The sequence below is a fragment of the Xiphias gladius genome, chromosome 4 (genome assembly GCF_016859285.1).
Source record: "Xiphias gladius isolate SHS-SW01 ecotype Sanya breed wild chromosome 4, ASM1685928v1, whole genome shotgun sequence".
NCBI lineage: Eukaryota > Metazoa > Chordata > Actinopteri > Istiophoriformes > Xiphiidae > Xiphias > Xiphias gladius.
Window position 1 is genome coordinate 287,887 of NC_053403.1, and position 25,295 is coordinate 313,181.

A 25,295-nucleotide genomic window follows, 5' to 3' on the forward strand; every position below is an offset into this window, starting at 1 on the left:
CTTCCTCATTAATAAATCCCGGATCTATGAATATTCAAATATGCAAATATCACAAGTCTCATGCCCCACCCACTACCGCTGCTTGCACTAGGTTGACCAGTGACAGAGAAGTCCGCGTCAAGATGGCTACTACCACATCAGCCTCAATCAGACCCAGACTCTGATGAGGAATCTGGTGTGCACCAAATTTGGCGACTAGCAGAGGTATCAGAATGGTAAGTACAGTTAGCATCTTTTATTTGTTTATGTACTTCTTGTTATCTTATTAGCTTGTAACTGACAGTGGTTCATACAGCGTTAGTGGTTGTGCTAATGCAAATGCAAATGCTCTATACTGATAAGCCTGGTCCCCTTAGGAGTGTGAAATATAAAACCCAGGTTGTCGGAGTCCGTGTTTCTCAGACTGTCATTGTTTCACTGCAGTTCCAAGGTAGAAATACTCAGCCATGGCGCTGACTGTTTGTTTTGCTCATGATATGTCTTGTATCATTTAAAAAAAAAAAAAACATATGGACGTTAACAGGGTTAAAAACTTGATTTTCATTGGAGGGGGTCTTTAAAAATCTCAGTGGTGTAACTCAATAACCAGCAGTTATTTAAATTATTTCTTTCCTTGTTTTTATTTTTTTCTGGAGCTTGTTCCCGTGAACTTGACTGTCGGAGTTCTGATTTCATTCTGCTGTTATCAGAATAAATGTCTGGTTGGAGCCAAAAAGTGATGGTCTGTACCTCATTGATTACACAACACAAGAGAGAGAGTACACAAAAGCTATGTCTACAATTAACAAGTAAAATCAGTACAGACTTTTATGATAGTTCAGCCAAAGAAAAGGCTTTTGCAAAAGGAACTAAAGGGGACCCAGGATTGAACTCTGGGGAACACCGCATCAGAATGGATCTGAGACTGAACAGGGAAACCAGGTTTAATCTGAGCTACAGAGGCCATCTTTACAACATCATATGAGATCTGAGACCTTCCACTAAATGTTTGTTTAGCTGTCTATTCTTCAGCATGGCCACCTGTAACAACAAAGCAATGACTTTCAAAATTAAAATGTCCACTGTGGTGTTGTGATAAAAGCAGCAACACTGGAACACAGTGTGACAAATACCAAAATTATACAGATAAAAACACTGTTTACTGAGTGATTCTGCTAAAATGCTAATAGGCTAACATGCTAACATATTCAGACAATTTAGCTCTACAGCCCCATCTGATTGATCTTATTATTGATCCATTTGACTTTGACCTTGGAGAAGAGCGGAGGGCTGTGACTGGTGGAGACATCAAGGAGGCGGTTCTCCTCCACGCTCCGCCTGATGGAGCGAACGTCTGCAGCTGATAGGCCAGTTTTCAGAGATAGCAGCGCTGACACGTGAGCGTTGCTGAGGAGAGACGACACAGAGGAGTGATCAAAAAAGAGTGACAGATTAAATATCTGATTTGTTTTTCTCATAGTGTCCTTTTTGTACCTGAAAATGGTCTGAACGGCTTTAACGCCATCAAGACTGCATGTAATACTTATCAGCACGGCCTTTTTTAAAAACAGTAAGACTGCTAGAGACGTGCAATCCTGTGGTCCTGCTGGACAGAGCTAAGGGTCAGGTTATACTTCAACAGTATTCATTGCGTTGACCTCAGTTATTCACATGAAAAATGACAGAGTGAAGAAAGAGCGGGGAGGGCGTCTCTGAAGCTTGTGGACCATCAGACAGTTCTGAAGAACTGGCTGGATTATGTTCAGAGGCAACATTTGTTTGAATCAATGACTGGAAGGAGTGTGGCGTGGATGTTGGGCTTACAAAGTTTCAGACTTTGACAGCAGAGACCAGGTTCACATCCAGAGTCCCGTCTTTGGTTAAGGTTCAGGAAAGATGGTGGTTTTGGTTCAATGTAAATAAACAGGTTGTGTCTGAAGTCACTGTGAACCTTTTCTGTGTTAGACCAGGCCAGGCTCTTCCCGAACCCGAACCAACTGTTGTGAGAGTCTGAACAGAATCAAACCAAACAAACAGTTTAATATTGCTGTAGTCACTAGCAGCCGATACTGTATTAAATGATCAGATATTTTGGTTAAAAACAAATGAAAAATGTTGTCAGTGAACTTTCTCCATTTCGTTTAAAGTTACTACCAAATTGTGTTGGCCTTTCCTGGAAATATCCTTGTAATTAACAACTAAGTTCCAGATAATTTTTAGAAAACTATGAGGAAAATTTCCAGGAAATAAGGTGCTCAAAATGTAATCCAGTCTGCATTATGTTTCCTTCAAAATGTATTTGAAATTAAGAAAGAAAGAAATGTATTGATTCAATTTTATAATCATGTTGGAGGCTGCAGTTTGTGGTGCTGTTGAATTGTATTGTGTTACACACACAATTGTTTCTACCATTTCATTTTTTAAATAACAGAAACACCTCTCTGTTTAATGTATAATGATCATACAGCCGGATCAACACCTCTGAAACAATTTCAATAAAAGGACTGCTGGACTGCTTAGGTTGAGCTGTTGGTTCCTAATAAACTGATGAGTGTACATCTACCAGCACACGTGATTAATTAATAAATGATCAGTATTGTTTTGGTAGTAGTCGCTGTGTAGGCAGTTACAGGCCGCTTACAGATTGTACAAAAATAAATAGTACGTTACATTTCTAATCACAAATAAAGAACCCGCCAGGATATTTTAAAATCGTTAAAATATTTAAACTCGAACAGAAATCACAGATCTGATCCTGCTGAAGCTAAATTCTCCTGGACCAGCGGACATCCTCACAGTCTAACCAGGGTTTTTAAAAACAGGTGAACACACTTTTTGTTAAAGGAAACAGAAAGAAGAGAGATGGGTGAGGTCAGACAGTGACTTGATGCTGCAGGCTTTCTATTAACACGACTCCTCTCAGTATTTTTTTATTCACTTCACACACCTGAGACACCTGAGCCCCACCCAGCCACACCTGCCTTCTCCAATGGCAACCAGATTTTTCTCACACAGCAGATCCAGGTCACAGGTTCAGTGTTTATGTATGAGAACATGTACTGACAGAACCCACAAGACTACAACAGTACATAAAACCAAGGACGCAACAATGGAAAGTTCACCTGCCAGCAGGACGGGTGTGCCCGGGTACACCTGGTTTTTAGCTTTCAAGTACACTCCTCCGCCTCCTGACATTTTCTTCTTGTAATCAGGTTGAGAAGGCAGAATGGTGTGTGAAATAAAGGCATGTGCAGGAATGTCTGTCAAATTTCCATGACCTTAGAGGGATTGGTGCCTGACAGTCCTCACTCAGGGTGACTTGGTCACACAGACCATTCACACCTATGTTGAGTAATACACTAACACAATAATGCCTCTCCTCTGTGTAAATGGAGCTAAAAGGTAAAATGTTAATGTTTGATTTCAAACAGCTGTGCTGAATTCAGATATTAATAACTGACATGAGAACGGAGTTTATTTAAACACGTTAAATCCCCAACAGTGTGAAATGTGAGCTGGAGACTGAATCTGTGTCTGACTGGTGAGTTATGTAAAGTTTCACAAAGGGATTTACATGTAAATGTACATGTATATGGAGACAGTTCAGGTGGGGACTGATTTTAATGTTTCACTTTTTTAAAAACCAACATCCTCCGCGGTGTTTTAATGTTAAAACTACTGAAACTTCCCGCTAGTATCTCAAAATATTAAAGCGGAAAGAAGTGAAGAAGGTGTACACCAATTTCAAACTTTTGTAGCTGCAGAGAATATAATTTTTCATAAAGTGCATTACAGAGAAGAACATGACAAAAAAGTCTGCGGACTTGTGATGTTTAGGTTACGGTGTGGCAAACTTTAATTTCACTCAATCTTTAGTAGATAACACTGTCAATATGTGATGATGAACTTGCAGTAAATTATATTATAGGTCAACTTTATATGACACATTTAATTAGTTTTGTTTTTTGCCTTAAATTGAAGGTGGGAGTCGCTGTTAGCTGGTACAAAATGACACATTCCTCACTAAAGGTTCCTCTTGCTGCACAAAAATGCCGCCTTTAGTTGCCCTCAGTGTAATAAATAAAGAAGAACGTGTCTATTTTTGTACTGGGTTTTGTTTACAGGCTACATACAGCCCGCCCTAGCTTGTAGATGGGGGTTGTTGGGGCTGTATGTGCAGCCCGAGAGGAAGACCTGCAGACACTACTTAGGGTGGGAAAACAGAACCATGCTTCATCTGCAAGTTTTTCAGCTTAAAACATCACGTAGTTTTTATTTTTATTCACAGTTGATATTCCCTTGAAAAGATGCCAGAATAGAAATTAAGTCAACGATAAAACAGTAAAGCGCAATACAACTTTATTTATCAGACATCTCTCTCAACTAAATTATTTTAAGGGTCAATGAATTAAAATTACAAAGATTTTGTTTTTTAAACTTTTCCCATTATTATAGAAGGCACATTCACCAATTTGATGATAATTTTTTATTTTTATCTTATTATTTTTGAACCACCTCTCCCTCCTCTTCTTTGCTTATGTCTCTGTTTAATTTCCTTTAAAAAGCTTTGTGATCTTTTAATCTTCTTTTTTTTATTTAATATTATATTACTTAATATAATAATTATTGTTATGCTGTTTTTCTGTCTTTTTTATGTTTTTAATGCAAAACTTAAAGCACTCTGAATTGCCTCCGTGTATGAAATGTGCTATTCAAAAACACTTGCCTTGTCAACATTGACTGATTTTAAGATATAGCGTATTTTAACTCATATATATGTAATATTTGAAATTTCTGAACATGCATAGGAAGAGGAAGTAGATTTAAATGTATATGAATGTTTTTTTCTTAATAGTGTAGAACCAAAGCATCACCAAAAAGATGCTTGTGTTTCTACATGTTAACTGTGAATGTGTGGGACCTGATACAGAGACAGGACTGTCGTCTTCTCCACATGACATCCGCCTTGGTCATGTGACTATTTTATACCTTTTTTATATAATAATTCTTGAGGGGAAACTCTCCTACACACTTCAGAGGAAAATTACAGTGCCCTCCCCCTTTTCTTACCCCCCCCATAATAAACTTCATACAGCCATGAAACACATTAAAACTCTATGAGGAATGACCAGAGACAAAAACGTCTCGTTTCACTGTGCTGTTGTCTGTTCAGGATTCATTGTTGTCGGTCCCAGTTTCCAACGGATTTGTGGGAAAAAGGAAACAAAGTTGTCTCAAGAAAAAGCGAATCAGTGTTTCCTTCAGCTGCTGTGATGTGAATATTAAACGGATGACATCAACAGCAGACGTCCAATGAGAAGGCTCTGTTGCTGGGCTGGCGTGATGAATGAACAATGATTCGTCAGCCGTTTCACATTTTCAGCCCGGAGCTGTTTCCTCCACAGCTCTGATCTCGGTGTTCAGTCTGAGTCAGGTCAATGGCTCAGCCTCAGCTGTACATGTTGATGTTATCAAGTAGCTCAAAACATCCAAGAAATAATTACAACAGGGAAACTTGATTATTCTGGAAGCTTCAATATATCTGACTCGGCAATTCATAGCACAGAAGTGCCAGAAAACCAAACAAGCACGGACGCCTCACGTCTGCCAAACACTGAAAACGTTAGATGGGTGAAAATTTAGTCTGTTTCTGTCAAGGTGTCGCAGCCTGGATGTAAACTCCCTGTTTATCTTTGTGAACACAAGCTGCAGTGAAGGAACGGGCCGGGACACATCATCATCACCCCATCCAGGAAGGCGTGAGGAAACCTGGACTCAAACTGGATTTAGATGGACCAGGATCAACAACATGAGGAGAGGAGGGGTGGGGGGGGCAACTACGAGGGCTGAGCAGGAACACGTTTGGACAATACAACCTGTTAGTTCAGATTCATCTTTAAAAAGGCGGGATCCTGTCACGTCTGCGTACCTGAGGTCAGGGAATGTCCTGGCCAGACTGACCATCTCCAGCTGAACACTTCCTGGATCCTGCAGACGGAGAACCTCAGCGACGCCGCACAGAGCCTCTCCGAGCCACAAGGACTCGCTGCAGCCCTGAGGAAAGAAAATACTGTAATACCAGCACCAGAGGAACAAGTACTCACATCCCTTACTTCAGTTAAAGTACAAACATACTCCCTTACAAGTACAAGTCCTGAATTAAAAATGTTACATAAGTAAAATCAGCAAAAGTGCAATTTAAGTATAAAAAGTCATTCATTATGGTATTATTCTGTTTTTATAACTAACAAATACATGTGTTGTGGAGCTAGTTTTAGATACTTGACATATGACTGGGTAGAGATTACTAATAAAAAACACATACACACACTCATACACACATAAACTGTATCATGTGTTTATTTTGTTTTTGTAAAATCTGAATCTGAATAGTAAAAATAAGTGTAACTCTCAGATAAAAGTAGTGCAGTAATAAGTACCTGAAATCTGTGCTGAAGCACAGTAATCGAGTAACTGTACTTAGTTACATTCCACCCCTGACCAACCCTGATGATGAGCGTGCATGTGTCTCACCCCCTCTTTGAAGAAGTCGTTGATCTTTTGAGCGTCCTCTTTCATCCGCTGAGCTCCGCCAACCTGCTGCTCTCTGCTCTTCATCCTGGTCTTCATCATCCTCTTCACATACTGAAGTACCACGTCCTCATGTAGGACACACAGCAGGGACTATGGGGACAAAGAGGCACGTGGTCAGGGAGAGACTGGTGGGAAACAGACAGGTAAGAAGGCAAAGAAAACGAAGACGCCGTCTCACCTGTGTGCAGGCTGGTTTCAGATCAGTCAGGTCCATCAGCTGTTGGCTCAGAGAGTCCAGCAGAGAGTCGACGACAGGAAGTGACCCGTCCAACCAGCCAGACGTCCACAGGTGACTGTAAAGCACCTGAACACACACACACACACACACACAGGTGACTGTAACACACCTGAACACCTGAAACCAAATCGTCTGGGGAGGGTTTCATCTATATTCATATTTGAGTGTCACCAGTGTGTGAGCAGTGAGATTACTGCAGTAACATCAGTACCTTCAGGTGGCGGTGAATGGGACAGGTGAAATACTTGCACCCACAATCCCTCAGGGCAGACAGAGTGTCCAGACAGCAACGTCTTTGCTTCTCAGACAGGCTTCCTGTTGAAGAAGTGACATAATCCCTGTGGAGAGTGACAGACAGCCAATCAGCTGCAGAGAAACCAGGTCAGCCCTCACCTGAAGCAGGTCAACAGCAGTTCAGAGGTTTACCCTTCAAGTGAACAACAACACTTTAAATTAACCGTGTTTACTCAATTAATTAAAGACCAAAACACTCATCTGTAACTGCAGGTAATGAGATGAGTTTGATATCAGCAGGCGATCTCACCTGAACTGCTCCTCACAGACCAGGTGAGCTTTGATCACTGAGCCCACGTTACTGTGGCTCCCCTTCACAAACTCCTCCACACTCTTCTTATAGCTGTAACACATGTCAGTTCATGTATTTACACACATCGACAGCCTGGTGGATCTTGCTGTGTGTGGTGGACACGGTTTACCTGCTGAGGAAGCTCTCCAGGTGAGTTGTGATCCTCTGAGTCTTGTTCTGGTCTCTGATCACATGGCTGAACTCAACCAGGGAGCTGTCTATCACCTGGAAACACAAACGCTGTGATATATCCATCAGCCTGAACAGAAAGACTGTAGTTCAAGTAAAACCCAGGTAAATTTGTCAAACACCTGTTTAAATCACTGCCTGGATTACAGGTGTTTCATACAGAACTTCTACACACACAGTTTTTTTTTCCCCCAACCTTACCTGACTCTGTCTGACCTGTATCTCACCTGCACTGACTCTGTCTCAAATGTATCTCAATTGCACTGACTCTGTCTCACCTGTATCTCACCCACACTGACTCTGTCTCACCTGTATCTCACCTGCGCTGACTCTGTCTCACCTGTATCTCTCCCACACTGACACTGTCTCACCTGTATCTCTCCCGCACTGACTCTGTCTCACCTGTATCTCAATTGCACTGACTCTGTCTAACCTGTATCTCTCCCACACTGACTCTGTCTCACCTGTATCTCACCTGCGCTGACTCTGTCTAACCTGTATCTCTCCCACACTGACTCTGTCTCACCTGTATCTCTCCCGCACTGACTCTGTCTCAAATGTATCTCAATTGCACTGACTCTGTCTCACCTGTATCTCACCTGCGCTGACTCTGTCTCACCTGTATCTCAATTGCACTGACTCTGTCTCACCTGTATCTCTCCTGCACTGACTGTGTCTCACCTGTATCTCTCCCGCACTGACTCTGTCTCACCTGTATCTCAATTGCACTGACTCTGTCTCAAATGTATCTCACCTGCGCTGACTGTGTCCCACCTGTATCTCACCTGCGCTGACTCTTTCTCACCTGTATCTCTCTCGCTGACTCTGTCTCAAATGTATCTCAATTGCACTGACTCTGTCTCACCTGTATTTCACCTGCGCTGACTCTGTCTCACCTGTATCTCACCTGCGCTGACTCTGTCTCACCTGTATCTCAATTGCACTGACTCTGTCTCACCTGTATTTCACCTGCACTGACTCTGTCTCACCTGTATCTCTCCCACACTGACTCTGTCTCACCTGTATCTCAATTGCACTGACTCTGTCTCAAATGTATCTCACCTGCGCTGACTGTGTCCCACCTGTATCTCACCTGCGCTGACTCTTTCTCACCTGTATCTCACCTGCGCTGACTCTGTCTCAAATGTATCTCAATTGCACTGACTCTGTCTCACCTGTATTTCACCTGCGCTGACTCTGTCTCACCTGTATCTCACCTGCGCTGACTCTGTCTCACCTGTATCTCACCTGCACTGACTCTGTCTCACCTGTATCTCACCTGCACTGACTCTGTCTCACCTGTATCTCACCTGCACTGACTCTGTCTCACCTGTATCTCACCCGCACTGACTCTGTCTCACCTGTATCTCTCCTGCACTGACTCTGTCTCAACTCTGTCTCACCTGTATCTCTCCCACACTGACTCTGTCTCACCTGTATCTCACCTGCGCTGACTCTGTCTCACCTGTATCTCAATTGCACTGACTCTGTCTCACCTGTATCTCACCTGCGCTGACTCTGTCTCACCTGTATCTCAATTGCACTGACTCTGTCTCACCTGTATCTCTCCTGCACTGACTGTGTCTCACCTGTATCTCACCTGCGCTGACTCTGTCTCAAATGTATCTCAATTGCACTGACTCTGTCTCACCTGTATTTCACCTGCGCTGACTCTTTCTCACCTGTATCTCTCCTGCACTGACTGTGTCTCACCTGTATCTCACCTGCACTGACTCTGTCTCACCTGTATCTCACCTGCACTGACTCTGTCTCACCTGTATCTTTCCTGCACTGACTCTGTCTCACCTGTTACTCACCCGCACTGACTCTGTCTCACCTGTATCTCTCCCACACTGACTCTGTCTCACCTGTATCTCACCTGCGCTGACTCTGTCTCACCTGTATCTCAATTGCACTGACTCTGTCTCACCTGTATCTCAATTGCACTGACTCTGTCTCACCTGTATCTCTCCCGCACTGACTGTGTCTCACCTGTGTTTCACCTGCGCTGACTCTGTCTCACCTGTATGACATCTACAGCCAGTGGGCTGAAGTAATAACTGTCGATGAGTTCAGGTTTCTTGCCGCTGAGCCAGCTCTCCTCTTCTTTCTTTAACGCTGTGCTAAGCCACAATGTCACTTTGTCCTGAAGGAAAGAAAATGCATACGACACGTAAACGTTGACACACGAGACAGGACTAATATTTCCATGTGATGTAATGATGCGGTTATGAAAAAGACACTGTGGTGTCCTGAGTTTGAATATATCGCTCTGGTAGGTATCAGCCTGATAGTTTCCGTTTCAAGGCTCTTTGAGGGTCCTGATAAAGAATATATAGGGTATGTGTTACCCTCTCATAGGATCTATAAGTACTTTGGCTTCTCAAACTATTTAAAGAAAACACCATAACATTAGATTTAGATCAGTGCTCTGCTGGTTTTTACCTCTTTGTGGGTCAGGTACTGCTCTTCCATCCGTTTCAGATCATCCTGCAGCAGCAGAGAACCCAGGCAGACCGTCTTTATCTGTCCATCCAGGTCTTCATGTTTTAATATTTTACTGAGAGGGAAACATGAACAGGACTCAAACACACACCTGAGGTTTTCCACTGAAATATTCTGAACGTTTGTGGCCCCAGGCTGGTTCCAGACTGTGAATCCTGCGCACATCTCCGATTTTAAAAGAAATTCACATTAAAAACTGTAGCAGACAAAATAACGGTGCAGTCTGTCCCAACCAAGTTTTTCAAATGAAATCCGAGTTTTGTGTTATCTTACTCACTTACTGTCTTTCTCTGTCACATTTAATGCTCTGTTTTCTTATTGGTAGTCCTGATTCAAATAGTTCACTGTGTTTTCTTTCTCTCAGTTTGTCTCTTTGCTGCTGTAACGTGACTTTACCCTCAGGGACCAATAAAGTGTGATCTAAAATAATGATATAATGTCAAAATCTGAACAACAACAACAAAAAAACTGCAACAGTTTGAGCATTTTCTCCTTAGAAAGCCAGAAACGGATGTCCTCACACGGAGAAAATGCAGTGGTGACACAGCGATGATCAGAAATTCAAGTTTGATCGCTCATAAAAAATAATGCACATATCGAGGGTCCTTATTGAGACCGGACTACAACGTCGCCCGGACTGGACGTCAGCTGCATAATGAAGGTGTGTTCATAAGGTGCAGTTCACAAGACTGTGTGACATAGAAATAAAAAGCGTTTTCAACATCATCTCTGTTTGTTCCTGTGCAAAATGCAGCACCATTTCCTCCCATGTTAATTTAAGCGGGCCACATTTAGTTTTTAATCCAGGTTTGTGGCCCGGAAATGTTTACTCTGTCTTCTGCGTAAATGGCGTATTTTTAAAAATTATGAATTTTAATTAAGTTTGTTATCACATTTTTGTATATACTGTATAACCTCAGTACGTTGACTTAGTTAATTGCCTGCACACCTAAAACAAACACATGGTAAAACGGTGCCTTTTCCTGCATACAAATACTTCCACCGTTTAATATTTCATACTGTAACTGCAACTTGTTAGTGTCTGAGAGTCTGTTAAAACAGTGACATCTCACTCTCTCCTCCTGCTGAAAGTATGTGTTTGGTGCTTCATCAATAACTTCTTTAGGAGTGTTTTCAGTCCTAGTTGAGGACTTCAGGAAACAAATTGCTTATGATAAATGTCAAAGAGCTAGGGTTTTAGTCTTAATGTCTGTGAGCAGTGACTCACTGTGGATAGTAGTGGTTGACCCAGAACAGCAGGTAGCTGCAGTCGTCTATTTCTAGTCCGGAAGCAGCAAGTTCAGTCAGCCGAGCAGAGAACCGCTGATGGTAGAGTCCAGCATAGACATTCAGGATGTCCATCTGTGGAGGGTAACAGTCCTTCACCGTCCTCACCACCATCAGGAGGTCCTCCTTCACACGCTTCCCCATACGACACACCTGCAAACGTTTGTTAGCAACTGAACTACAAATCTCAGTCATGACAAATGTGAGTCCAGATCCGAAAGCAACACACTGATGACACTCTTCATTTTATATCGGATAATTAGCGATTCGTCTAAAACATTGATGTCACTCCCCGTTTTAACTCTACGAACACCGATTACACTCCCCATCTTGTCTCTAAAATCATCTAAACTTGTGCTAATGAGAAAATGACTTTAATATCTGTTGAGACAAAACATGGAGTCTATTAGATGATTTTAGAGATATACAGGCGACTGCAGCTCAAGTTTTTGATTATTAATGATCATCGGTTTTTCAGGTTGTTTTTTGGGGAGTGTCATCAATGTTTTTAGAGGTAGAGCAGGAATTGTAATTGTTGTTTTTAGAGAGAAAATGATCTGTAACTGGTGTTTTGTAATCCATGTTTTTATAGATATAACACAAGTGATGCTTTTAGAGAATGTAATGGATGTTTTTACAGATAAAACAGGGAGTGAAAATGGATGTTTTTAGAGACTCTTGAGATATTTTGGAAGTGTCTTGTTGTCTCTCAGTGTCATTCTCATTGATGACTCACCTCCCTCTTCACAGGTGAGGACAGTCCGTCGGTTCCACTCGACTCGTCCTCTGCAGCCTTTGTCAGTCTGGATTCCACTATGTTCTGCAGCAGAGTGTTGTGAGTGCTGACACATTTCAGAGGACGCCACACTGGGAATCTGTCCTTGGGACAGCCTGTCCAGCGCCTGTCCTGCACCTCCTGCTGCTGGATGGAGGCCACAGCACTCCTCAGGGCATCCAGCTGTCCTGAGGAGGAGGAGGAGGAGGCGTTGAAGGTGTTGTGGACAGCCATCCATATCTGCAGTTTCAGAGCCTCGAAGTCCTCCTGCAGCTGGTCCTCCTCCCTACTGGGAGAGTCCTGACTGAAGAGCTGCTCCTCCCTGACGATCAGCCTCCTGCTGATCTCCTCCAACAGCTCCTTCTCCTCCTGCTGCCGCTCCTCCACACAGTCCACTTCATTCTCTGTGAAGCAGAGCAGGTTGAACAACACTGCAGTCATTTCCACAGACAACAGACTGTTCTCATGATTTTATGAACGAGTTCTTACAGAACCTAAACCTGTGAGAAACCAGAGTAGATGCTGAAAGGAAGAAGAAACAGAACCGCAAAGCCTGGAGGTTCACCGAAAATATGCACTGTGAGAGAGATCCTGGATCATATAATATTCTATATACTAACTGGGGTTCTGCTGGTTCTAGTTGAGTTCTGCTGCCTCTATCTGAGGTTCTTGTGGTTATTTGTGTGTTCTAACTAAAATTCTTTCGGTTGTACCTGAGGTTTTGTTGGTTCTAGTTCAGGTTCTGCTAATTCTGGCTGATTCCGATCATTCAGATGAACAGGGTGGTTCTCTGGGTTTTACCAGAGGTTCTGTTAGTTCCACTTCATGCTCTATTGGTTCAAATGCAACGTTCTGTTTGTTCTAGCAGTGGTTTTGCTGATCCTACCCTGAGGTTCTGATGCTTCTATCTGAGATTAAGCTTGTTGTACATGAGGTTCTGTTCTGATGTTCTGCGGGGAGATTTTTGGGTTCTAGCTGAGCTTCACTTTGTTTTAGCTGAGGGTCTGATATTTCTAACTGAGTTCTGTGGGTTGAAGCTGTGGTTGTGTTGGTTCAAAGTGAAGTTCTGTTGGTTCTAGCTAGGGATGTGTTGGTTATACGTGAAGTTTGTAGTTTCTCAGTTCTACTAAAGGTTCTGGCGGTTCTAGCTGATGAGGTTCTGTAGGTTTTACTAGGTTCTGACCTTTGGTGCAGTTTTGGTTCTGCTGCCTGCGGTTCTTCCAGAACTTTGCGGGGTTCTTGAGTTTCGGCAGTCCCCTCGTCTCTCCTCCTCGGTCCTCCTCACCACCTCCTGCTGAACATTCAACACCAACTTTATCGATAACAGCTTCATGTTCTTATTCAGTAGAATAATAAACTCAGAACATATTCTGTCACACTGCAGCCAGTGTTCTGTGGAGAACCTAGTAAAACATCCTGGGACATTCAGTGTCTGATGTTCTCTATGTGACTCTGAGACACAACATCACATTTGTAAACTGATGTTATCAATAAATCACTGGAAGGGTTTAAAATGTGTATGTTTTTGAGGGAAGTTTGGTCCACATACTGACTCAAACCTTCAGCGTTAGGAGGACAAAACAGAATCAGACACGATTTAGTGGAAACACCGAACACTCAGCCCGGAGACAAACAGGAGAACAGCTGATTACTGAGCCGCAGGAGCCTTCAGCGCTTCTCTCTGCTCCTAGAAATGTTTCATCTGAATGAATCTGAAAGTTAAATCATGATGTTGATCCACTTGGACTTTTCCGAATAAATTCCTCGCTTTTAATGACGATTCAGAAAGATCAATAATCCGTTCACACAGAGAAAATATCCGGTTCGTCAGAGCTCAGTGAATAAAAGCTTCTGATCAACACGTGAAAAAACCTCCTTCAGAATAAAACTCCCACATTAAACCGCAGTTTTTAAGTTAAAACGACGACCGGCAGCTGCTTCCTACCTTTCATCTCTCGGTCATTTGATTCTCCGATGGAGCAGCCCGGAGGGGCGGGGGGGTGGAGCCAAGTTTCAGTGTTCAGGAGCCATTGAACGTGTAGAACGCTGTTTGCTGTAATGGAGGCTGAGCACAGAGACACAGAAATGATCCAGAACATAAGGACCACTCACACACGGAGTGAGCAGTCTCTCCTGGTCTACATGCTGGATGTGGGACGAAGGAGCGGGTGTAAAGACCTGAATCACACTAAGAAGGACCAGATCGTTATGGTCAGAGGACCAGGTCGGAGCATCTCCGAAACAACAAGGTGGGTGGGGGGCTGCTGGTCAGAGGTCCCAGTGGGGACAAACCATGAACCAGAGACAGAGTGTCGGGGACCAAGGCTCATTGATATGTGAGGGGAACGAAGGCTATCCCGTCTGGTCCGGGCCAACAGAGGGACTACTGTGGCACAGGTCACAGAAAATGATATTATTTGAGGAACGAGTCACCGCCCTGCTGTGTATTAGCTGTGTAGACTGGTCAGTGTCCTTACGCTGACCCCTGTCCACTGCCCAAAGGTCCCACATTGGGCACAGGAGCAGAACTAGACCTTGGAGCAATGGAAGAAGGTCTCCTGGTCCAATGACTCGGGTGGTTTTCCCAGCTGAGAAGAGATGGCAACAAGATGCACTGTGGGAAAAAGACTGTATGTGATGCTCTGGACCTTGTTTTCCTGGGAAACCCTGGGACCTGGCATTCATGTGGACCTCATTTTGACACGTGCCACCTACCTAAACCTTGTTTTAGACCAGGTACACCCCGCCATGGCAGCGGTATTCCCCAATGGCCCTGCCTCTCTGTACACATTGTTCAGGAATGGTGCGAGGAACTTGATGACGAGTTCAAGGTGATGTCCTGAACTCCAAATTCCCCCGATCTGAGTCTGATCGAGCATCTGGAAGAACAAGTGTGATCCACATCGGCTCCACCTTGAAACTTCTGGGACTTGAGGATCTGCTGCTGATGTCTTGGTGCCAGATACCACAGGGACCTTCAGAGGTCTGGTAGAGTCCATGTCTCAACCAGCAGTGTGTTAGACAGGTGGTCATAATAGTTTTGTAGTTTATTTCTTGGTCTCCTGACAGTATTATGGCTGATCAGTCTGATCAACAGTCCTGTAAAAATCCACCTCCGTGAAGGTTCGCTGTGGAGGATGTAGTTTGTGCTGTTGTTGAACTGTGTTGCATTACACAGAGGGGTGTTTCTATTATTCAGCCTACCCTCATTGATTTGAATGGGACGGACAAAATAATAGAAACACCAGTGATCAAACAATTGAATCCTCACGTCTCTGATGCAGTTTGACTCCACCTGATTATTAGAACCTTCACGGAGGAGGATTATTACAGGACTGTTGTTCAGACTGACTCAGTTACCACAACTGGTCACAACTGTATAAATGTACATATATATACACATATAATACACACACACACACACACACACACACACACACACACACACACATACATATATATACACACATACACACACACACACACATATATATACACATATAATACACACACACACACACACAACAGCATCATAGCTTGAGCTGTGAATCCGACAGATGTGAATGATTCTCAGAATATGTCTGTACAGTCTGTGACTATAAACGCCCTGAAACATGATGTGGCAAAAAAGATGATCTCACCTCTGCTGCTCTGCTGACTCCTGCTGGACAGAAGGGAGCCCCACATCATCAGAACCAGGATCCAGATCAGCCAAAACCTACAGAGGATTTAATATCGAGGACCAGATGACCCGGAATCTGCTGCTGCAGAAAACAACGGATGTCTAAAGCCTCCTGGAGAGTCTCAGAGCATCTTCTCTCTGTCCTCCTCTGAGAAACCTTCACTTTCGGTTTCAGACCCCCCCCCCTCATCTAACACCCCCCCCCACACACACATACATTTCATCTGATCTAAGTGGGAAGTTTAGAGCGAGAATAAGGGAATAACCCCTCTGCTGAGGAAAGTGAAGCAGTGCCCTAACCCTTTCCGATTTCCCTCTCTGATGAACCCTGTGTATTCAGACGTGTCACAACAAGATCGATGAAATGAATCAGTGAATTGATCCGACAGGTTCAGTCATTAACCTTGACCTGAGACCTAAAGTCGCCGGAATGGTGGAGTTTGGTGTGGCCGGTCCTCTGCCTGTCAGACACATTTTAGGGTAAAACATGCCGACGATGTCACCTGGCTTGTATCCAATCAGATGTGAGCTGAGCTGAGACTGTGTGCACGTGATGTCGCTTTGTACTGTAACTCGATCGATCGTCAGCTGTTAATAATCAATGCCACTCTGATCAATAATAGATGGAGGAATGTGATCAGGTCACAGCTCAGGTGGAGAGGGGGCGGAGCCCCTGCAGTCAGAGGGGTGGAGCACTGTGGCTCCATAAACACATCAGATTTAACAAGAAAAAGAAAACAACACCAGAAAAATCTGGCCTCATAATCCTCCAATAATCTCAGACCACAAATATAAGATCTTGTGTTATAAATGAATTCATGTTGCTGTTCACGTTTAATTTCATTGAAAATATCCGATAAAGGGATACTGTGATACTACACATTTAACTAAAGTCACATTAAGTCCTAATCACAAATGAAAGAGCTTTAATCGCCTTCATTTCTTCAGAAGAATTCATTTTAATCAAAGATCAATAGAAATATTATCTGCTTGTCAGGTCCAGAAAGGCCTCACAACCTTGCTGAACATTATACACAATATACATTTTAACACCGACAAACTTTTCTCTCTGATCAGCCTGGTTTTCTGTCGTTGGAACACTGTGGCTGTGAAGCTTTACTCCTTCACATCATGAGAAAGTACTTCTGATTTGAAAAGAATAAACATGAGAAACAGCAGATTATTTCAGCATGTTGGACCATACTAGAAGTCCTTTACGCCACATTCCTGCCCACAGCGTCGCACGCTGAGCTACAGGTGCAAGCGACGCAGGGAAAGGCACCAGTCTAAACAATGCTGGATTTCAAATGTGTGAAAAGTCAGGAGGGAAAAACGTTCGACGTGTTTGTTAGAGCTCCGTGATTCACAGAAAGAACAGAAACAGACGAAGGGAAAAGCTCCACTGGGAGCCTTAATCAGTCCGACCTGGAGGAGACCACACCTGTCTCCACCACTTTCCACTATTATGTCACTAATATGTTTCGTTGTGGTGACAAACAGAATCTGCCCCTGAAGTGACGCATTTATGAACCACACAGCAGTCAGAGGTCAGAGGTCACATCCTGAGTCCTGTCTGTGGTTTAAACAACAAAAACACTTTGTTAGTGACAGTGGTGGTTTCCGTTAAATTTTAATAATCACGTCATGTTTTTCTGTATTAAACCAGACCAGGATCTTTCTCCAAGCTGAACCAGGAGCTATGAGACTCTAAACAGAACCATAAACCAGTTTCATAACCTGGACTCAGCACCAGCTGACAGTGTGTTGTAAGATCAGATATTTTACAGCCGTCTGTCTGAGAGGTTTGCTTTGTTTTTCAGCCTAATGTTGGCCTCCTTCATTTACATCGTCACCTCACCTCACCAAATTCAACGCTTTGAGGCAACTCTAGACCTTTTATCTGCTAAATTTGTCATGAAAGAACAAGGGAACAGGCCACACCTGGGCATGAAACTGATCAATTGTCCAATTACTTTTGAGCCTATGAAGGACTATGTATAAAATTGGTTGTAATTCCAAAACGGAATGATTTTTCTATAGTGACTGTGACACTGTGCGATAATGCAGCTGTTTACTGTGAACATGTTTCTGAGACGAAATGATCATGGAATCACAGCAGGCTGAGTCAAATCAGGAAGACATGCAAAACACACACACACACACACACACACACGGGAAGCGATAGCTTAATTTGAATTGAGAGCAGCTGTAGAGTCATATGATCAACAACGAGCTTCACATTGGAAAACTGAGGATTTAACTCAAGCACTGTAACTGTCCATCATCATCATCATCATCATCAGGTGGGTCACTCATCTTCACTTTTTTAAAGTGGTTAGATGGTTTGTTAGTTCCTGGATGTTTGAACTATGACCTAACTGAAGCCGATTCATGCTTTCGTCTGATTTTTGTTTTAAAATGCTTGTTGACTGCAGTGTATCACGTGATCATTCTGCCTGTGTGTTTCCACTTCAAACAATCCAGGGTTTGTTTGTCCTTTTCCTCACAAATGTATTTTTGTTTTAAACCGAAGTGAAGATGACTGCTTTGTAAACAGAACATGAAAGCAGTCGTGTACAGAGGTTTTGTCCTGATCACATGCGACTCATCCGGTCTCTTTGGTCTGTATGTTTATCGTGAGTTTAAACTGTTTCAGTTTTAGTTTCTGGATGAATACGAATGTTTGAAATGTTGATTTGTGGATGAAGTGAAGAAGATGTCTGTGGTTGAAAAAAGGGATTAAAGAATTTCCTAAGTTATTCTAATAACATGTCAGTTGTCATGGTGTCAGTGCTGTTTGTCTATCAGCTATGATGTGTTCGGGTTCTTTTTCTCTGATGGAAAAATGAATTTAATGGTAGTGTTAAATAATCGAGGAGTTTATTTTACCTTGCTAATCTCATGTCAACCTCTCTAATCTAAGGATCCATTAAAAACTTCCTTAGGTCCACAGAAGGTCTCTCAATAACTCCTAAAGCCCTTTCACGAACCCTAAAGAACACTAAAGAACATCTTAGTAGACCACAAACTCTACCAAGAACCTGTAAAGAACCCCTGAAACCCTTTTTATGAGGCCCTGAAACCCTGTAATGAGCCTGTGAACCTTTCCTAGTAAACCGTGGAACTCCGTCATGAACCCTGCAACACTGTAAATAAATGCCTGAAACCTCTTCAGGAAACCTTGGAATATTCTTAACAAACTCTGCAACTCCATCCAGAACCCTGTGATCTTATCAGTAAACTCCAAAACTCTGGCAGGAAAAACCTACTCAAATTTCTTAGTAAACCCCAGACTTCTACCAAAAACTTACAACACTGTAAAGAATTCCTGAAACCATCTTCGAAACAAGACCCTCTCAAGGAGAGCTGAAACTTTCTGAAAGCCATGAAAGTCTGTAGAGAACCCAAACCCTGCAAAAAACCTCTACAGCCTTGTGAAGAACCTCTTCTGGATCATCTGAACATGCACGATCTGCTCTGCAGCACATACATCTTTTAGATTTGGCAGAAAATACTTATATGGGAATACCTGAAAACCTCCTAAAAACCCTCAAAGCCCTTTCAAGAACCTATGAAATTGTGTAAAGAACCCTAGACCCCTTCTTAGTAAACCCGTAGAAGTCTGTTTAAAAAATCCTGGAGCTCTCAGGGCCTCCACAAAACTGTGTTTGAAACCCCTGACATACGAACGCTTGAAGCTCTCTGAAGAACCCCTGGAGCTCTGTTGAGAACTTCTGAAGATTTCTTGGAAAATCTTTCTTAGAAAAATTTGTTGTGGACAGCTGAATCTCTGTGTCAGATCCCAGGAAACCTCCAGAGCTCCCTCAAACACGTCTCAAGAACCCCTAAACCTTCTTAGCAAACCGTGGAAATCGATCAAGAATCACACTAGCCCTGAGAAGAACCTCACAGGAACCCTGCTGAGAATGTATACAGTTTGTACTACAGCTAAGGCAGAACCTGTTACTCTGTGTGTAAACATAAAATAAACATCTGTAAACATGTTGAGTTTTATTCTTTTATCAGACACTTTGACTCTTGAACTGATCAGAATCTCACGATGAATCATTTGTACCTGACACTCGACGCCGTTGATTCCTGACAGTCAGCGCTGAGAGTGTGACACCTGAGAGTCAGCGCTGAGGGTTTGAACCTGACAGTCAGAGCTGAGGGCGCAATTCCTGGTGGCACCGAGCGAGTCCCTGTCCTGTCACTGATGATTGATGATCTCAGTTTACTAATGACTGTAGAGCCAGTGTCTGTGTTGCCACAGTGACAGACAGGTGACCCACGCAACGCCAACACATGCAAACAACCTCACATGTTCCTGTTTCTCAGCAGGTGTGTGTGTGTGTGTGTGTGTGTGTGTGTGTGTGTGTCGATGCATCTCCTGTTCTGAGTAATTGTTTCACGTCAGGCCGAAGGTTATGATTTAAAAATGAAAACAAACGATGCGAATGCTAAATCCTGTTTGTACACGTGATTACACTGAGTCACCGTATGTCACCGTAACACAGAACACACGCAACATGAGAGCGTGTTTCAGGGTTCTCATGCTAATGTCGGTATCAGACCGAGAGCAGCTGTGGTCTGACTCCAACCAACAGAGCGATACTCAACACTCAGTCACGCTTTAGATCAGCTTGGTTTCTGCTTTTATTTTGTCGCCTCTCAGCTTCCTGCCTGCTCTCCGTCTCCACTCTCTGATTGGCTGAGATGACAGAGCTGATGACCACCTGTGAGTCGGCGGTGGGCGGAGCCTCTGGAGAGAACACAGTGGCCCTCCAGGTGAGACTCCAACACAAGCCGGCTGGTTGTTGTTTGATGTTGTGTCCCTTTAATAAATTCTGGACTAAAAACAGCGAAAACGTCCTTCAACCAACCTGTCATCACAGTGAGCTCAGGTATCATCAACAGGTGAGTCCACCCGATTTCAGCAACAAGCTTTCTGATTGGTCCCCTCCTCCTCTGCAGGTGTTTCCAGACTCTGTGGAGCCTTTTCCAAAACTTTCCAGGAGACTCCCATCCATTGTGGTGGAGCCGACACATGGAGAAGAGGTGGAGAGCGGAGAGCTCCGCTGGCCTCCTGATGATGTCAGCAGTGATGTCACAGAGGGCCATGCCCAGGTGACAGGTGAGGCCAACACATAAAAAAACACATTAAAGGAACATTCCACATCAAGCAGAGTGTGTACCTGAGCAGGATCATCAGGCCTTCACTTTCCAGGTGCAGGTGCACCTGTGGAGGAGGCGGAGCCAGAGCAGCATGCAATAGGCGGGATTTAAAACCTCCTGACTGTGTCCTGACTTCATTCTCAGCCAATCAATGCGAAGATCTCTGTGATGAAGGGAGGGGGCGGGGCCCACACACCTGTAGCTCCTCCTCCAGACCGGGAGGTTGGAGTCACTTCAGGAGAGACTGAACGACTAAAAGAGAACAGAGGAGAAAACCCCAACATGAAACTCAACAGAAGTTGAGACGTCTGATGGTGAACGGCTCTAAAAGGATTGTGGGAAAACAAGCAGCCGGAAAATATGGAAATATTAAAAATACCTGTGAAACCTGATGAAAGTGAAAGATGAGGGACTGAAGCCACCGGCTGATCTCTGCTGCTCTGGATGATTTTATCATCTCTTTTAGAAAATGTGTTTAGGAAAAATGCTCCTGCTTGATTCTGGCTACAGCTTTATCACATGTCTGAGTATGTAGATGGCGTCTGTTATAAAGTTATAATCTCAGGACGGCGCCTTCTGATTTGTCTCGGTTGTTTCTCGTACATCAGATGAAGGTTTCCTGCTGAGGTTTAGAAACAGGTTTAGACCTCCATCAGCTGCAGCTGGTTCTCCATGAGCCGGTTCCTCTCCTGCCAGTCCCAGCTCAGGTGACGTGATACAGAGTCCTCCTTTCCCACGCATCCACAGGTGGAGGTAACACGTCACGATGCAATGTTGCCGAGTCATGACGTACCGGTTTCAAAGTTTCAGAGAAATTGTCTTTGCAAATGTTTTATGAGGAGGGAACATGTTTTCATTCAATTCAATTCAATTTTATTCATATATCGCCAAATTATAACAGACTTCCTGTGGTCTAACATCTCACCTGGCTGCAGTGATGTCACGGTGTACTGAGGTACACCGTGACATCACTGGTTTCAGGTGAAACAGAGCAGACCTGTGACCACTGTTGTTCCGTTGTTGGTTGAAACTGGTTGAGTTCAGGTGTCTGCTCTCTGGAAACACAAAACTTCTGTCTTCTGATCTTTTTGATTTAACCCCGTCCGCCCAGAGCGGCGCCTGTTGGTTTATCAAACAAACTCTCTCTCTCTCTCTCTCTGTCTCTCTCTCTCTCCCTCTCCATTTGTGGGGGTGGAGTTTATCTGCTGTGCAGCCGGTCCTGAAGGAGCACTTGAGTTCAGACCTGGAGGAGGCCTGGAAGGTAAACAAATCCACCAGACAACCGGCTGTTTATTGGCCCTTCGGAGTAAACTGAGGAAAACGAACCTCATAATATTTCAGATAATTAAAGACCTGATTTATTACAGGTCGCTTTAATTATGTAGCTGCCTTCATGTGAGACACAGTAAACCCACACAGAGGAAAACATGAGGACACTGTACTCTGCCTCACAGTTGAAAGGCCCAGGTTTTATTGTGGATAACAACCCTGTCAACTAAAGGGTGATCGGTCCTTTTATGCTTTATTTCATTTGACGTTTTTAAGTTGTCTCTTAAGTTTGTCAGTTTGTTTCAATGACAGTGAAGCTGCAGAGAGAAAATCCATCACAGTCAGTGTTTAGTTTATTTTCTGGTCAAATTTACAGATGTTGTTGTTGTTGATCCTGTTGAAAGCAGAGCAGTATGGAAGCTCACTCCCGACAAGACTGGGAAAAAAAAGTTGTTAAGAATCACAAAAATAAAAATGAAGTCACAATGATGACACACCGTGAGAGAAATTACACAAACACTGTCACACCAGCGGTAATCTGTGTATGTGCTCGCCGTCGATAGCTTTCATTCTCAGGCTGTAATCCTTCCTCTGAATGCAGAGTTTCTTTTTTTGTCTGGAGCATCAGGCACTTTTCTGGGACGCTTCCTGGGGCTTTTACACCAATCTCCCAGCTGCTGTCGGCTCCTCCGTCTCCGATACTAAGGTTGCTCCCCTCTTCAGCTCTGGCAAACCCATCATTGCTGGATGACATGAAACGCATCGCTACTGCTGCAGGAATGTCGCCACAGACACCAGATTTAAAACTCCGGTCTACTGAGAAATACTGAGAGATTTAGCTGGTGCAGACAGGCTTAATCAGCGTTGTATTCAATTCAGTTCAATTCAACTTTATTCGTACAGTGACAAATCAAAACAGAGGTTATTTCAGGGCACTTTTCATGTAGAGCAGGTCTAGACTCTTTATAGTTGTATTTACAGAGATCCAACATTCTCCCATGAACTAGCACTTGTTGACAGTGACAAGAAAAAACCCCCTTTAACAGGTAGAAACCTTGAACAGAACCTGGCCCATTGGGAGGCGGGTCTGCCTGGACCGGCTGTTGTAATGGACGTTCATTTAGATGCAAATGTCCTGCACTCCAGCCAAATTTGACTACATTTCCAGAAAATGTTCCACTGAAAACCTGAGCGAAGTCTTGTTTCCCTCCGCTGCTGCTGTGTGAACATGAGCAGATCAACAGCCGGTGGAGCCGGTTCTCCAGCCGCTGCCGTGAAACCACCACAGAAGAAGAGGACGCGGCGAGACGAGGTCGTTAGATGAGCTGCAGTCGGAGCTCAGACGATGGAGAACCGTGTGGAGAACGTGATGGAACCTGACGTTTCTGTCGGTTCCGTGTGTTGATGCGAGGAAGGTTCCGGTCTCCTCGTGGCCCCTCACAGACCTGATGGTTTCCTCTCTTCACGCTTCACGTACGTCAGAGTTTATTCACTGTGTGAAAAAAAAACAGGAGAATGGAAACTCACCCTCTGTCAGTAGTTTGGTTTATGTCGAAATTTTAATAGGTCAAATAGGTCAAAATATTATCTTTTTTTAAAAATTATAATCATTTTTTATTATAATTTTTCATTTGTAAGTATTTTGACTTTATGTCTCATCAGTTGACTGGTATTTGGATCCTTCATTTTCAGCACCACTGTGGCGACCAGACTGACCTGTCTTCAAACATCATCCTTATGATTTCTGAATAGTCGTGGAGCTAAAGATGTACAGTTTGTCCTGAGGGGGGCGCTGCAGGGAACATAAAGACACTGTGTCATTTCATGTTGCAGGGGTCTGTCTAGTGTCTCCCACATCCAGGGACCCTCAGTATGTTTTTATTAAAGATTATGTGCAGAAATGAAGGGACAGTTACATAATTTGGGTTTTTTTGTAAGAAATATCTTTAAAAAACACAGTGAACAGATGAAACAAACCAGATCTACATGCGGATGGACCTTCAGAGGAGCTGGGGGGTGGATTTGTTTCCTGGTTTCGAGGAATCAGGCTAAAGGCAGGTTCACTGCAGACACCTGTCGCTGCAGACTGAACAGGAAATCATTTAAACACATGATGGATGGTTTGGAAAATGCTCAACAGGAATGTGAGTCAACAGACTGAAACAGTAAAAAACAGTGTAAAGTTCCTTTAACACAGAGCTGATTTGTCTGGTCACCTGCTGCTCTTCATTTACCTGATTTACCTGCACAGCTCGCCTCTTGAGGCGCTGCTGTGTTCACCGGCATGACTCACACACCTGTTGACTGAGCTTGCGCTGCCCCCTGCTGGATCTACTCTACACTACACCAAACCCCCGAGCACGCTGTAGTTCAGCAGTGAGTGACAGGCGGGTGGGGTTTGCTCAAATAAAACGATAATAGATAATAATAATAATAATAATAGAGCAGAAGCTCTCAAATATTTTCTGTGTTGTCCTCAGCAGAGAACACGTTATGATATGGATTCATCCACCGCCGAAAATAGTCCCCAACAAATCCTCTGTGTCCTCTCAGCTCCAGCTTCTTGGTTCCTTCTGAGGACCAACATCAAGTACATCATTTAAGTAGATTAGGACCAAGAAGGTCCTGAAATCGAGCCCTGAAGTGCATCAGATTTAAGGCGGTGTTGGTTTTTTCATGGGATTTGTTAACATGAAGAAAAATTCATGATGTCACCAGACTGACCCTTTAACACTTGAGTTTCCTCTGGATCCTCAACGATCTCTTCTCACGTGGCTTTTAAAGATACAGTCAAACCATGAAAAAGCAACAGCTGCTGACAGAAGATAACTAACAAATCTCAACTGAGTAATTAATAACAAATTAATAATTTGATGCCATCAAACGGTTCCTTACATCAGTGATGTTTGCAGCCACAAACAAGAGAAGAAGAAGGATCAGCTGATTAGCAGAGAAAGTTACATGCCAGACTCACTAATGAACTAATATATAATGTAATAGAAGCACATGATACACG

At 43.5% G+C, this 25,295-nt stretch overlaps 2 protein-coding genes across 5 annotated transcripts; one reads left to right on the forward strand and one right to left on the reverse strand.

Annotated features, from left to right (window-relative positions):
• Window positions 1-546: 546 nt before the first annotated feature.
• On the reverse strand, window positions 547-14,145 carry LOC120788624 (tumor necrosis factor alpha-induced protein 2-like). 2 transcript variants are annotated; one of them, XM_040124537.1, is made up of 14 exons: window positions 14,099-14,145; window positions 13,337-13,447; window positions 12,115-12,557; window positions 11,320-11,531; window positions 10,032-10,146; window positions 9,610-9,732; window positions 7,528-7,622; window positions 7,356-7,448; window positions 7,023-7,149; window positions 6,752-6,877; window positions 6,514-6,663; window positions 5,909-6,033; window positions 1,251-1,386; window positions 547-1,020 (listed from the first exon to the last, which is right to left on the reverse strand). In XM_040124537.1, the coding sequence occupies exons 1-14, from the start codon at window positions 14,103-14,105 to the stop codon at window positions 949-951; spliced, it is 1,935 nt and encodes a 644-aa protein (XP_039980471.1). In that variant the 5' UTR covers window positions 14,106-14,145; the 3' UTR covers window positions 547-948. The 2 variants fall into 2 exon arrangements, with proteins under 2 accessions (XP_039980471.1, XP_039980472.1); XM_040124538.1 differs by lacking the exons at window positions 547-1,020; window positions 1,251-1,386 and adding an exon at window positions 1,881-1,989.
• Window positions 14,146-18,076: 3,931 nt separating this feature from the next.
• Window positions 18,077-22,229, forward strand: si:dkeyp-72h1.1 (uncharacterized protein LOC799956 homolog). 3 transcript variants are annotated; one of them, XM_040124585.1, is made up of 5 exons: window positions 18,077-18,138; window positions 20,511-20,623; window positions 20,810-20,969; window positions 21,619-21,763; window positions 22,208-22,229. In XM_040124585.1, exons 2-4 carry the CDS (start codon window positions 20,552-20,554, stop codon window positions 21,684-21,686), a joined length of 300 nt encoding a protein of 99 aa, XP_039980519.1. In that variant the 5' UTR covers window positions 18,077-18,138; window positions 20,511-20,551; the 3' UTR covers window positions 21,687-21,763; window positions 22,208-22,229. The 3 variants fall into 3 exon arrangements, with proteins under 3 accessions (XP_039980519.1, XP_039980518.1, XP_039980521.1); XM_040124584.1 differs by lacking the exons at window positions 21,619-21,763; window positions 22,208-22,229 and adding an exon at window positions 21,048-21,499; XM_040124587.1 differs by lacking the exons at window positions 21,619-21,763; window positions 22,208-22,229 and adding an exon at window positions 21,063-21,499.
• The last annotated feature ends 3,066 nt before the right edge of the window (window positions 22,230-25,295 follow it).

Coding starts and splice junctions, on each gene's coding strand:
- LOC120788624 (XM_040124537.1), bottom strand. Junction 11,532..12,114: donor CCTCACCTGTGAAGAGGGAG/GTGAGTCATCAA, acceptor AAACGTTTGCAG/GTGTGTCGTATGGGGAAGCG. Junction 6,878..7,022: donor CCATTCACCGCCACCTGAAG/GTACTGATGTTA, acceptor GTGTGTGTTCAG/GTGCTTTACAGTCACCTGTG.
- si:dkeyp-72h1.1 (XM_040124584.1), top strand. CDS start 20,552: ATGACAGAGCTGATGACCACCTGTGAGTCGGCGGTGGGCGGAGCCTCT. Junction 20,624..20,809: donor AGAACACAGTGGCCCTCCAG/GTGAGACTCCAA, acceptor CCTCCTCTGCAG/GTGTTTCCAGACTCTGTGGA. Junction 20,970..21,047: donor GGGCCATGCCCAGGTGACAG/GTGAGGCCAACA, acceptor CAGGATCATCAG/GCCTTCACTTTCCAGGTGCA.